The sequence below is a fragment of the Vigna umbellata genome, chromosome 5 (assembly GCF_029865625.1).
Source record: "Vigna umbellata cultivar VRB3 chromosome 5, Vumbellata_1.0, whole genome shotgun sequence".
Classification (NCBI taxonomy): domain Eukaryota; kingdom Viridiplantae; phylum Streptophyta; class Magnoliopsida; order Fabales; family Fabaceae; genus Vigna; species Vigna umbellata.
Genome location: NC_142169.1, coordinates 26,636,817 through 26,651,070, shown reverse-complemented (window position 1 = coordinate 26,651,070; position 14,254 = coordinate 26,636,817). Strand labels below are relative to the sequence as shown.

The 14,254-nt window shown below is 35.0% G+C and overlaps 2 protein-coding genes across 3 annotated transcripts; both read right to left on the bottom strand.

Annotated features, from left to right (window-relative positions):
* Nucleotides 1-12: 12 nt before the first annotated feature.
* Nucleotides 13-5,513, bottom strand: LOC124846417 (uncharacterized). The gene is made up of 12 exons (XM_047323671.2): nt 5,361-5,513; nt 5,176-5,265; nt 5,000-5,077; nt 4,831-4,905; nt 3,812-3,864; nt 2,991-3,141; nt 2,405-2,515; nt 1,834-1,960; nt 1,527-1,624; nt 635-773; nt 431-483; nt 13-301 (listed from the first exon to the last, which is right to left on the bottom strand). The coding sequence occupies exons 1-12, from the start codon at nt 5,388-5,390 to the stop codon at nt 218-220; spliced, it is 1,089 nt and encodes a 362-aa protein (XP_047179627.1). The 5' UTR covers nt 5,391-5,513; the 3' UTR covers nt 13-217.
* A 1,067-nt stretch (nt 5,514-6,580) lies between these two features.
* ALE2 (Protein kinase superfamily protein) lies at nt 6,581-13,611 on the bottom strand. Of its 2 annotated transcripts, none has more exons than XM_047323673.2 (8): nt 12,965-13,611; nt 11,373-11,501; nt 11,188-11,286; nt 9,500-9,868; nt 9,159-9,422; nt 8,148-8,537; nt 7,812-8,052; nt 6,581-7,536 (listed from the first exon to the last, which is right to left on the bottom strand). In XM_047323673.2, exons 1-8 carry the CDS (start codon nt 13,128-13,130, stop codon nt 6,825-6,827), a joined length of 2,370 nt encoding a protein of 789 aa, XP_047179629.1. In that variant the 5' UTR covers nt 13,131-13,611; the 3' UTR covers nt 6,581-6,824. The 2 variants fall into 2 exon arrangements, with proteins under 2 accessions (XP_047179629.1, XP_047179630.1); XM_047323674.2 differs by having other exon boundaries at nt 11,373-11,486; nt 12,965-13,608.
* Nucleotides 13,612-14,254: the final 643 nt, after the last annotated feature.

Below are 14,254 nucleotides of genomic sequence, written 5' to 3'. Positions count from 1 at the left end.
TGAAAATGGAACTTTGAAAAGGGATATCATGCGATTATATAATGTAAATTTTGTGCACCCCAAAGAAGGGTGTTGTTAAAGTTGACTTTACATTCAAAATTGACATTTGAGGAAACAAAGAAGAATGCAGCAGAAATGTCCAATATTGCATTGCATCACTTCTTCTGACCAAAAACTTTATTCTAAACCATATGGCTCACTTCAGTGGTAAAGAATGCTATTTCATGAAGGTTGCCAGGCGTGGATCTGTGTGGTAAGGCAGACCAGTTCTTGCTCCTATAGCTCTGCACTTGGAAGCTGCCTGCAATTACCATTAAAATGAATGCATAAGCCTCTTGCACTAAATTGAACCCATCATTCCATTGTTACAAAACAGGAATGCACTGTCCGTTTCTATTAATTATATATTCTTAAATGTATGAGTATTTACCACAGTAGCAGCAAAACACAGCATTTTCTCTGGCGTGAAGTTTGCACAGATCGCTGAAACCAATAAAAAACAGCACACATTAATGAAAGACTGACAAGTTACTATAGAAATGCAAACGATGTAGCAAGAATGGCAAGTATAAAATTTGCATGTGTCCCTTTGGAGGACACGAGGAAAAGATATAGAATAAATTTGGTAAATTACCATAGAGAACAGATCCAATAAATGCATCTCCAGCACCAGTTGTATCAATGAGCTCTGATGGAGGTACATTCTCAGCTGTTCCAACGTATAACTTACCACAAACTGTTCCTATACCTTCTGCATGCAATTTTGTCACTGACTGGAAGTAAATGGAAAAGAAAGATATAAACAAAAAGTTTAGCAGATGCAAATAAGCATATGATGTTTAAGTCACAACTTACAACCCCTTCCATAGTTTCAAGTGATTGACTATATCACAACTAATCCAGAGAAATGACTTTGCTCTGTCATACTCTCATTCATCAGTTTAGGTAGTTGACTATTTGGCTTGGAAAAAAATTATATAACTCAGTAAAACAGTTATAATTGTAACTGGTTGATATACTAAAACAAAGACCATAACAAGGAAAAATAAATGCTAATTTTACTGGAATTTCCTTAAGCTTGCATACGATGTACATTTTTCTAAAACGATCACCTTAGCTGTTAAAAATTTCAGAATACATGTCAAATATTAGCAAATGAATGCAGGGCTGATAAAAGGACCGACTTCTTGTGCAAAGGTTTTACTGGTATCATTTGAATGCCTTTCCAATTTTGCTAGATCATTACCGTCTATATTTTAACCAAAATAGACTTTTCTTTTTTAGTACCATAAAGAAACAAATAATGAGTTACACAGGTTATTATAAGACTAGTTTATTGAAAAAAGGGGTACGTTTGTGCTAAATGGCCTAAGACACCCATGAGGACCTTATTACTGTCCAAAGAAAACATACATCAGTAATAGTAATAGTTTCTAGCATCTGCTGCATTATTTCAAACTGGATTTCAAATCAGTAATACTAATACCAAAGCAGAGAAAAAGTATTTAAAGTTTCATTGTGAATACTGATGTTATGCAGGTTGGGATGTGCGAGCTTCTGTTCTTTCTCGTCTCCAGGGATTCCAGTAATCGGTCAACTTCCATTTCTTCAGTGGAAGGGCCCTCTTTCAGAAAAAAAAAAATATCATAGTAACTGTGAACTTGTTTAAATTAAAAGAAAAAGCAACATACACTTAATATGCAATGTAAACATTCTAATTCTGTCCAGTTCTGGCATAAGACCAGCTTCTTCAAGATAGCCTTTTCAACACCCTCCACACTTGAAAACCTAACATTAAAAGAAAATAAAAAAATCGAAGAAATGGGAATGTACCATTAAAACTTCTCTCGAGCATTATGCAACCATCTTTTCCCAAAGTTACAATCACAAATTTGATGTTGGACAACCTTAAAAGCATACAAACTAATGCTTTAGGAACTGTTGATGCCTCTGTCCATGCCTGTCATAAGAGAAAGGTACATCAGATGTGTACAGTGATGCTTCAGAGGAAATGAAACAAGGTTTCAGCAAAAGTAAGGGACAGAAATTTATCCAATACTATACTAGTTAAAGCAAGTAGAAAAGGAACATGCATTTAAACTTGGTATCAGAAGGCTATATCCCTTCATCTTCACAAAAAGGAAAATACGATTAAGGAAAACATGGCATATGCAAGAACATATCCATATAAAAATACACAAAACTACTTTAGAACAACTCAAAGACGTCGGATGCTTAGATCGAGTTGACACTGTTAAAAACGCATTTATTGATAGACCAGTAAAATGAATGGGCAGCGTATTAAAATCAATTCATTTCTGAACATCAAATACAAGGTTCATGGGAGACCTCTATATTGCACATTCTTACAGTATATCACTTCCAGAGAAAACAATGCACATACCTGTGGAAACTGTGCAGCGCACACAACATAATCTGCTAATTTCAGTATATCATCCAACCCTTCTCTCAGCCTTTCTGTGTCCATTAAGATAGGTATATTCTTCTTAACTGCCTGTACTGGAAAATATGAGAATTTGTTTATTTCCCATCAGATGATGCTCCCTTTCATTCTGAACCTCCTTTACCGGAAGAAAACAAACTAAGAGACATTAAGTGGATATTTCAACATTAAACACAGTTGAAAAATAACAAACCATTTATATCAATTGATGGACTTCCAAAATCTATTACCCCTGGCAGCGTTTTCCCTTATAAATTTGTCCACCATTTAAGCTGTCGTTATATCATGTTCAACCATTAGTGATAAAATGATTGGTACCATTTTAATAATATATTATTCAAAGTTCAAAGTTCAAAGTTGATTTTTTCACTGAATTCAATACAGAAAGTTTTTCATGCTTCACCTTCTTTCTTTTATTTTATTTATTTTCGAGAGAATGGGGGATTAGAAACTTCAACTTCTAAATATGGTGATGATTAGACATAGATTTCACAAAGCGAATCAAATAAATTATAAAAGTAATAACCTCATGTGCAACAACTAGAGCCGTTTCATGCAATCTTCCATCAAAATAAACAATTTTTGCCCCATGCAATGCAGTTAACAAACTTGACTTGGGAAGATCAACTGGCTTCATTGGTGGATATCCTGGGGTATGAATACAAGTACGGGACTTACTGAAAAAATAGAATAGAAATTAGTCAAGTTACAAATATAATTTCTCATTATCAACAACTGCATGAAGATCTTACTATTATGAACCATTATGTTTTATCCTTGCTAAGGATAACCTATTTTTCCTTCTCATGCATGCACTGACTGCTGTGTAAAACAACAGTCTCGGTATGCAAGTTGATAAACAGACGAACAAAGGGGAAATAAATAGAGAAGTATGGGTTAGGAGGTTTAGCTCATTTCATTTTCGTTTTAATTATACTGCAGTGTCCACAATTTTTATGCTCAATACCTAGCATGAGGTTGTCGCCAGAATCTATTCCACCTAACTGATTTCACTTCTGAAATTTGGCTCATTATATTTCTCAATGGAGACAGTGAATATGATGAAACCATGTAACTATGAATTAAACTTCGCACAGGTGAGTGTAAAGAACTAGCTGTATTATAGAAAAATTCATCGACCACAGTACCGAAAAGGATCAGGAAAATATAGCTAAAAGTAAGGGCTAAACAACTATAATGAAACAACCAGAGCAGAAACCTCATGTCAAGTGATTTTCAAGTAACAAATGAAAATATAGACATCATGTTTATTGTATTTCATGAGAATTTCTTCTAGGAAGGGGGAGTTAATAAAAGTAAGAGGAACGATAAGTCAATGATCATTACGTTTGGCTGTCCACAATGACATACGTAAAAGGTGAAGTGCCCTCCAGAGAAACCTGTGCATAAGAACAAGCACTATAAATAGATAAAATAATAACGACAGCAATAAGTGAACAACAATATATACATGAAAATTATATATAAAAACAAACAAAAAAAAAAAGAAAGGGGCTAAACAGTAAACTCTGATCAGAGTGTTTAAAAATTGAAGAGCACGGAAAGTCAATTCCATATAGTAGCTCAGTGCAATCAGCTTCAAAAAAGGCTATATTGGTGCAGCAGATTACAGAAGGAACCAGATTTGGTGCAGTCAGCTTTTCCATACGTTCACACAGTCAGCCATATTAACTAGTGGATGAAAACCGCACAGCTCATATTTCAAAAGCTAAGTTCTTTTTGTGAGCTAAAGTATTAGTCGTCCGACCTTCCATCCAATGATTGAGATACCGATTGTGTGAATGGATGAAAAAAGCAACTGCAAGAAGTTTCCATTACATTCTTGAGTAACAAATTCAACGCAGACAATATCTAACAGCAAGCGATAAACAAAAAACACACTCCTTCTTTTCATTACATTCTTGAGTGAACAGTATGGTCAAAACTCTAAAAGAAGTAAAAGGTTAATACATGTTCAGCAATCAACATCTACACTAAAAAAATCGCATGTGAAAGCCAAACAGTCAAAGACACAATCATATTAGACCACTACAATGCTATAAAAGAAAAAAAGAGAAGATTGAAAGTGTGATATATTGTTCAGAGAACATCTAACAGTGTTAAGTTTAATTTGACCGTATACTGTTTAATGGGTTTTCTATTATTGCTAGTTTTATATATAAAGACATGCTATACTCTTACGAGGAGTACGGTGGTGTGCTGATATTTGTTCTCTTATTCCAGAAAGTTTTCCACTATAATTTAGTTCTTGTATTTTTCTTGTTATTACTGAGCGAATCCAACAATATTAAGCCACTATAATGCAAAAAAAGAAAAAGAGAAGATTGAAAGTGTGAGAAAATTACAGCCATGAAGGATGTATCTACCCCATCGGCTTCTAGCTCACGTAATACTTCCCTGCCTTGAGTATCATCGGCAACCTTATGGAAATGAAACATCATAATACAAAAATGAAAAAAAAGAAAAAAAAAAGGACATGCCCACTTTCTGTGTGTACGTGTTGTAGGTAAAAACCTTGGAAATTATTCTTGGTTTGAGTCCTAAGCGAGAGGCGCAGGTTAAGGCATTGCCTGTATTGCCACCTCCTTGAACCTACACAAACAACGCACATATTCAACTCCAAAGAAGAAAGAGGTGCTATAGCTATTGATTATCATAACAAGATGAGATGAAAAGAAAACCGAAAAGACCTTGAAGGAAGTGGTTCTGATTTTTTCATCTGGTTTTGGATATGCAGCAACAATCGCCAAGAAATCCACCGACACCGCTCCACACCCCACCTGCACACACATTCACGCAGGATTACAAACCAAGATTCCATTTTTCAGCTTAAGAAATGAAAAGGGTAGACGCAGAGTAAAGAAAGAGGACGCACAACAACGGTATTTTCACAGGCACGGGACATGGTTTTTGTCTGAGAAGCACTGTTAGTTGGCTCCAACTGAATATCACATTCATTGACAACTTTCTACACTCCAAAGTCAGTATCACTTTGCCCTAAAATATTTGCCGTCATTGTTACCTCAAATTTTTTATGTTCATGTAAGAAAAAAGTTTTTGTTAAAAACAGTATTTGGTATATGATTGTATATCCCATTGTGTTTTTTTAATGAATAAAAGTTGAAATCATCTCTTACTAATTATTTAGTTAATGTCTCTGGGATATTTGTCTAATTAACAAGGAGAAGAGACAAATGATGATTTAAGTAATTCAACATATCACGTAATTATAATTATTCCAGTATCAAAATGTTAATATTAGCCTTTTTAAGGAAGAAGAAAATTTTATTATAATATTTTTAAGCGTTGACTACTATAACTTAAACTTTCTATTATAGACTTAAATTTGTATATATATTGTTATAATATTTTTAAACGTTAACTGCTATAATTAAAACTTTGTAATTAACTGCTATATGAGTAGTTTAAGTTTATAACGAGAATTGAAAAAAAAAAAAAACATATTTTGACTTTCAAAAATAATAACTCATTTAATTTTGTAAGAATTATCATAAGAAATTTATATCAATAAATGATTACAAAAATAAGTAAGAGACAAGATATACACGATAAATTTTAAGAGACTAAGAATTTAGAAAACAAGTTTCTCCAAGAATATTATTAAAAGAAATAAAATAATATAAAAAATTGTTCCATAAGATAAACTTAACCTTCGTAGAAATTAAAAATCATATAAAAAAATCTTTACAGATTAATTTTTAGATTTTCTTATTTATTCAACGTTATAATTAGTGAGAGTAATAATATATTAACTTATATATCTGGAAGAAACAGAATTGGGGATGATTCGACGTGCAATGGCAGAGATAAAAAGGAGGGTGTTAAATAAAAATGAAGTTCCTGCCCAAATAAAAAAAATGTAACTCACTGAAAATAAGACGTGAACCCAAATAAAAAAATTAAGAACTTAAATTAGATTATAACATGTTATATTAGAGATACTCCAGTTCAAATTAAATAAACTCTAATATCTAACATTGGAGATACACAAGAGTTCAAATTAAATAAGTATCAAGGGAATTGTCATAGTGAGCTCATTTTGACTACATGGAACTTCCTTTGTGATAGACATGGTAACGGAAATGGAAAGACACCATGAGATACAATTCAAGGCATTTACAACACTGTTTAAATTACACTTCCTCCTTGTATAATGAATCAATATTTCAAAATTTGTCAACGTCTCTGTATCTCTCCAACCATAACATGAAAACTGCAGAAATTTGAGATTCCTAAACTAAATCAGTCACTTAATCATTAGTTCTGAACCCTTTAGAAACTGTACATTTAAAAAACAGTGGAAAATCCCCCAAACCTCTTAAACCCAGTAACCATCGTTCCAATTACGCTTCGAAGAAGGTCCTCCATGCTCACTCCGACTTCCTGTAAATCTATGTAAAGAAAGTTTGTTTCGGACTGTTCTTAAGGGGCCGGATCTATTCCCATGCCTAATCGGTAACGATATCTCATCTCCAATCAAGCTTGATGTTGAAAACGGTCTGTTGTCCATTTCTTCAAGTGGACCAGAACTGTATTCCATAGTTATGAAGGAAGATGCTTGCCCATAAGTTAATCGAGGGGTTAACCCTCCCGCATTCCACCAACTGCTATCAGAAGGGGCAAGATCACCTCTAAAATCGGACTCCTGAGCAGAGGAATCCTTCTGACTACAACAATCTCCACAAGTCTCATCTGTGTCATTGTATATTAACTTAAGAGCCTGAACAACTTCACCCATAAAAGGTCTCTGTGTAACCTCCGTGTGAACACACATTGAAGCGATTGCAGCAACCTTTGCCATGTCATCAAAGTTGTAACTTCCAGCCAAAGATGGATCCACCAGCTGTTCTAGACCTTCTCTACTGGTCAACATTGGCCGTGCCCAAGTTACAAGATTCTCCTGTCCCTGAGGTTGAGACATATCCACTGGCTTTCTGCCTGTGAGAAGTTCAAGCAGCACAACACCATAACTATAAACATCACTTTTGACGAGTAAGTGCCCTGTCATTGCATATTCGGGAGCAACATACCTACAAAAATGAAAACATAACATAGAAAAGGCATCAAATTAAAGCCTGGAATTTGCAATGAGCGAAAAAAAAAAGCACTGAACCCCAATTTATTAGGCGAAAGAATTATTTAAAGGGGAGATAAATCTCTGCATGGTAATATGAAGTACGTAGAAAATTAGTGCTTAACAATATTTACACTGGAAGTCATTGAAGAACTTTACAATCTGGCACTAAAAAATGTTTTGGACCGTACTTAACCAAATTCTGTAGACAAAGTCTGTTTATACACTCACCCAAAAGTTCCCATCACTCGTGTTGAAATATGATTACTTCCTTCAGTTGCTTCTCTTGCCAATCCAAAATCAGAAACTTTGGGAGTAAAGTCATCTTCTAGTAACACGTTACTAGCTTTAAAGTCTCGATGAATTACACGGGGATTGGAATCCTCGTGAAGATACGCCAATCCTCTTGCAGCTCCTAGGGCAATTTTCATCCGTGCTTCCCAATCTAGCATCCCCTTTATCTTGTCATCACCTATAATATCATAACAAGTATTTAAATGATTTAATAGAGATAACACAGAAAGACTAGTACATGGGCTGAGCGTTATGAGCTGATGAAAATTCTACCATGCAGATGGGACTCGACACTGCCATTGCGAACAAGTTCATACACCAAGCAACGCCTGCGCCCCTCAATGCATATACCAATCAGTTTCACTAGATTACGGTGATGCAAACGGCTAAGCATCTCAACCTCTGCAATAAATTCACGGTCTCCATTCTGATTATCTCTTGTTAGAAGCTTAACTGCAACTTCAGCCCCATCTTCCAATGTTCCACTATAAACACGTCCAAATCCTCCTTCGCCCAGTATTCGCTTTGAATTAAACTTATCTGTTGCTTTCTCAAGCTCAGAAAGTGAAAATGTTTTAACAGAGAGAATGGAAGTAGCCATTGTGGACATAAGTGACACTGATGTTGAGCTAGTAATGCTGCTTGACAACATAGACCCCAAGCCTGCAGTGCATGATGCATCAACCCATCTTACTTAAATTTTATGATATAACTAACAAAAAAAATATATAGCTAATAAAATTACTAAAAATTACACAAGAACAAGTAAATACAGCAGATATGTATGTCAATCAGTAACCACCAAGGGTAGAGAACATCTCATCCATATATTGATTCTGTACACAACAATAATAGGATGAATTTGGTATAACAAACGTAATTTACAGCTGTCCAATTTTTATATAAAAAATTACAACGCACACAGAAGTTAACGCATAATCAATCTAGTTGATGTGTAGTACAAATGTAACACCAATGAGAAGTGAAAGTAGAAATATCTTCCAAGTAAAAGAGATCACCACACTGCAAACTCGGTATTGTATAAACATCACAAATTTACTTGCCCAAAATAGAGCTTAACAAATATAATTGTTTTCACATACAAGAGTAGCATAGAGAATAAGAAAAAGAAACTAAAAGCAGCCACAATCAATCAGAGAAAAATTATTCAGGCTTTTGGCATAGTCCTGTAAACAATAAATGATTAATAAACAAAGAAAATGATCTGCCAATTTAAACATCATAAAATTATTTTTAAATGTGAAAATATTTTCAGAAGTATACCTGATCTCTTGTTCAAAGATGATGTGAATGCAGGGCCAACAGCATTCGATGGTCTCCTACTCTTCTTCCATTTCAAAATAATTGAAAATGCTCCCACTAAAACCAGCAAGAGTACAAAGGAAGATAAAGCAATGATGATTATGGTTCTGACATTCATTTTCTGGTTTCTGCCGACAAAGTTGGCACTGACCGGAAGAATTCCCTGAACACTTTGACTGGGACCACTCCCAACTACAGATCCATATGGAGGTGAAGATGGCATTCCTGATATCAATAGCTTTAGACTCAAACAGAAACAAGATACCAGTAAAGTAAAATGTTATGAAGAGAAACACAACTACCTGGATAAGTAATGTACACAACAGCATAATCACCAAAAAGGCTCCTATTTAGAGGAACCTTCTTGTGCCAAAACCTCTCATATGTCAAAGCTGCGGTTGTATTGTCAAATTTCTCTCCCAGAGGAACCAAATTAATATCAACAACAGTTCTTCCCTGATTTTGACTGTCAGCAGTGGCACCCATTATCTTCACCTGACTCTGTTCTAGATACGTGCCTAACGCAATTTCTGTCTCTAACTCAGTCATTACTGGAAAAACAGCATAAGGTGCTACATCCAGTGTAAGTCGGACCTTCATGGGAAATACACAACCGCAAGGTGAACCAAAGGGAGTTGATGTAAGTGGTTCAGTGCAGATTTGGTCACAAGCTGCCAGAGTTTTCAGTATAAATGAGTATATAGTACAAGACACTAATTGGGAAAGCCGAAAACATCAACCGTTAATTTTGAAATCTAATCAATCAGTGAAAGGATTTATTTTAACAGAAATCACTAATTTGACTTTGCACAGAAAACGAATATTTAGGCCTATGGTATTAATTTAATCATTAAAAACCATTCTGTAATTTTGAGAGACCCAGAAAGCTTGAAAAAAATCAAGAGGCAAACACTGTAAAAAAGAGAACTGATCCAGTAAGAATTTCCTTCCAAATATTATGTGCTAGACATTATTTTTAAGTGACAAACCGGGCCAATGCAATCCGTTTAAGCCCCTCCTACTAATGGGGCCCTTCAAAAAGAGGACAGGGCAGGATGGCCCACCATGACTAGGCGGGCTGACAGGTCAGCTCATTAGTTTCTTTAATTGATATTTTTTATTTTTTAAATATATATATATATATATGTGTGTGTGTGTGTGTGTGTGTGTGTATTGAAAAACACACTTAATCATGTAATGTTTTCTATGTTTTTAATTGGTTAATTAAGGTCTCTAATCAAATAAATTAAGAGGATTATATCCTTTACATATTAAATTACTATGTTATAATTAATAATTGGAACTTCATTTGTAAGTTATAATTTAAACTATAATATTATTGCATATTCATATCCTTCAAATAATACAAATATAAAAAAGTTTAATCCTTTAAACTATATTTTTATTTAATGTTTTATACAAAAAAGGGCTGGCAGGACAGCCTACCAGACCCTGTCCTGCCTCTGCCCCACCAGTCAAAGTGGCTGACAGGTTCAAAATGTAAACCTGCCCCGATAAATTAGAGGAGGACTGGCAGCTCAACCCACTTTGTCACCCCTATTCTTAACATTCTTGACATACACCAAAAACACTGAGAAAGCAAAATAACTATAGAATTTGGATTACTACATAATGAAGAAGTTCTGTTGATCATCTTATTCCACTAAATAAAGAGTTCAGAAAAACATATAGAGAAAAATATATATATATAATAACTACAAAAGTGTAAAGAACAATAGTAGATTAAATATTACAAATAAAGCAGTGTTTTGCCGAACTTTTTTTTTCTCTTCTTAAAATCTCCTCCAGTCTACTTTTTTGCTTTAACCTTTATTAAGAAAATATACTTTAATATTAGAGATTCCCCAGAATTCTGTTTGGTCATTGACCAGCTTCTCTTTTTAAGGAAAAGAGAAGGCCACCACTGCAGAGGTGGGGATATTTCTGCCCTCAAAAGTGTAGCGGGAAGGGGGAATGACTGAAAAGCTACCTTGGTCTTTTGAAGGGGGTGGAGCCACTACATAAGGTCTCATGCTGTGATGGTGACGGTGCCGATAATGATGTCTCTGTCTTGGAGTCATGTAAGGACCTAAAATAAAAGAATATTAGCCCTTATACACCGCTAATTTATGTTTACAACAAGAAGCTATTGAAATATATGACAAAATAATATACCTTGATGATGTGGAGATGGAATGGGTGCAGAAGAAGGTCCAAAAGAAGGTTTAGCAAACCACATTTTAGCTTGTTCTGATGAAGCAAATGACACACTCAAAGAAAACGAATTCACTGCATGCAAAGAACCTATTACGTCATACATAACACTCAACAGTAACGTCCATTGCGGACCTCTAGGAACAATAGCAACTGATAATTGTTTTCATTAATAGCAGAAAGTGCGATCGTGAGTTTGAAGTATGTTTTCTAGGAAAACAATTGGTTTGTGGATTTTCTAGCTAAATGAGGGGCTCAAAATGATGAGACCTGGAGAATCTGGGTATGAGAGAATGTTTTCCATTGATTTTGCTGGCTGTAGTTACATTGGGATTAGTTTTCTTTCTCTTACCATTTGTACCACCAATACAATCCAATCCAACATATACTGGAGCATAAGCACACATAAATATCACATTGGATTCATACTATACTGACAGAAGCTTATCAATCAAAAGGGGAAATATTTTTTACAGTATTATCCTCCAAGACTTCAGCAATACCCAAGTATACTTCGTAATATACAAGAAAAGAACCAATTCACAAAAATGACCTTTTTGTAACAATTAATAACAGCGACTGAACACATGATAACCAGATTAGTCACAAAGAAATAGTTATAAAAAGTGATTAGATTACTGTTCATTCTTAAAAATTTGATAAGCGAATAAGATGTGTTACTTGACTGTGCAATTCAATGTTCGGTTCAGTAGCATACGACATAAAGAAGATAGATGCCATGATTGTATATCAGCACATGGATCAAATTGTTATAGTTCAGCTTTAATGGAAATGAGCCATTGGATTAAAACACTAAATAAACTATGTGCCTAACAAACAAAAATACAGTGACCAATAAGAAGAGTATGGCATAATGGTGCATTAAAGAATTAAGTTTGGCAAATGAAGTCCAGGTTGTGGACATATGAGATGCTAGGAGGAAACAATGATATGCCACATGTACAGAATGAAGGCAAAATAATTTGAGCTTCTCTCTCAAGCCAAAACAAACTTATACACTTAACTTTCATAGACACTCTCCCATTTCACTTTTCCAAATGTTGATTTTAGCTTATGGTAAAAGTTCAATTTACTTCATTTTCTTATTTTCTTCTCCTATGTAAAAGTGTATTGAAACAAAGCCTAATTTAGTAAGTAATTTAGCACAATAAAACAACCAACTAACTAAAATTCAAAAAACACAACAGAGAAAAACTATAACATTCAAGAATTCAGTTACCCCCATACTACAACAAGCAAAAATGTATAAATCCAGTCTCAAGTTCAGTGACATTGAACCTGGTAGGGTACTGCTACATATTAACTACCAGTCAGCCCAGAGAAAGCATCAACATCTAGTCAACAAAACACACGTGCCAGCAACGAATAAAAAAAGCAACAGTAGCACAGAATTAGAGCTAAAGAACCAAATAAGACAAACTCCTTAACTTATGCTGTTCGTCCATCACTCCACACTTACTTCTATTTTAACTTGTACGGTTTAGAGTAGAAAATTAAGAGAGTGAAAGAGGAAAGAAATGAAAGTAAAGTACCTTGGGAAGAAGAAAGCAAGTTGAGAAAAGCAAAGAGGAAGACGACCGACACCGGCATTCTCTCTAGCCGCAGTCTACGTTTAGCATCATCAGGAGGAGAGAGAAAGGTGAGAGAGCAAGAGGCAAACTGCGGGATTCCGGCAGGGCGTCCGGCAACGGCTGTCATGACGGATACGGCAGCAGCAGGCCGAACCGCAAGGGAGAGAAAGCATCGCTTGAAAAACGCAAAACGTGACACGCAAAACCCTAGGAGAGAGAAGGCAATGCAGGAGAGTGTGTTTCCGGATCCATGAAACGCGGTGGAAGATCTAGCCGACGAAAGCGGTGTGCATGCGGAAAGTCAGAGAGAGGAAGAGATCTCGAGAGAGGATTTGGAAACGGAAGAGAAGGAGGTGAGTGAAGAATGGAAGAAGAAGAAGAGTGGGGTGGGGGAGTTGAGAGCTTTTAATGCTGGTGGGAGTGTTGTTGACAGTGATACACTGAGTGATGATGCATTCAGTTTTTGAGTTGTGCTAACTTCATCATTCATTCACACACACTCCCTTCGGCGTGCCTCGGACAAAAGGCTTATTAACGAAACGACACTGCCCCGCCCGTTTCGTTCGCTTCTCAAATGTCCATTCCTCTTTTCAAAACGCGCCATTGGGGAACATCTCTTCGTGGTGGGACTCTCCTAGTCCCTTACCATATAATAATAATAACAATATTACCTTACTTTTGTATTTATTTTACATTTACTTTAAAATAAAAAATTAGGTAGGGTTTATAAAATGTTGTCTTGATAATTTTGTGGTGACAATCTAAATGTTACAAAAAGAAAGAGTGTCTTACTCGTGCTAATGTTTGTGAATTGATGAAAAAAATAAAGTTTTAGTTGTTTTTTTTATTTCATTTGCTATGGAACCCTTCTTTTCTGTTTCTTTTCTTTTACTGACGAAAACTGCTCACACGTGTGTTCTTTCTAAATCACAAGGGGAATCTTCTATTTCAAAATCCAAACCTAATAGTTAGAGGGTTTTCTTTGTTTTCATGATGCGGATGAACTACATCAGGGTTATTTATTATGAATTCTTTTTCCGAGATAGTTAGTTTTTATAATTACAGAGGAGAAAAATATAAGTGAATATATTCATATAATTTCAAATTAACTTTGGAATTAAATTTTTACAAATAGTTATGTTTAGATCTTCTCGTTTCTTAACTTGTCAGAAACAAATTAGATAGCAAACACTGGTTATAAGTAGCTAGGAGTCCTGACCAATTTTTGTTGAAGAGTGGAGAAATATACTT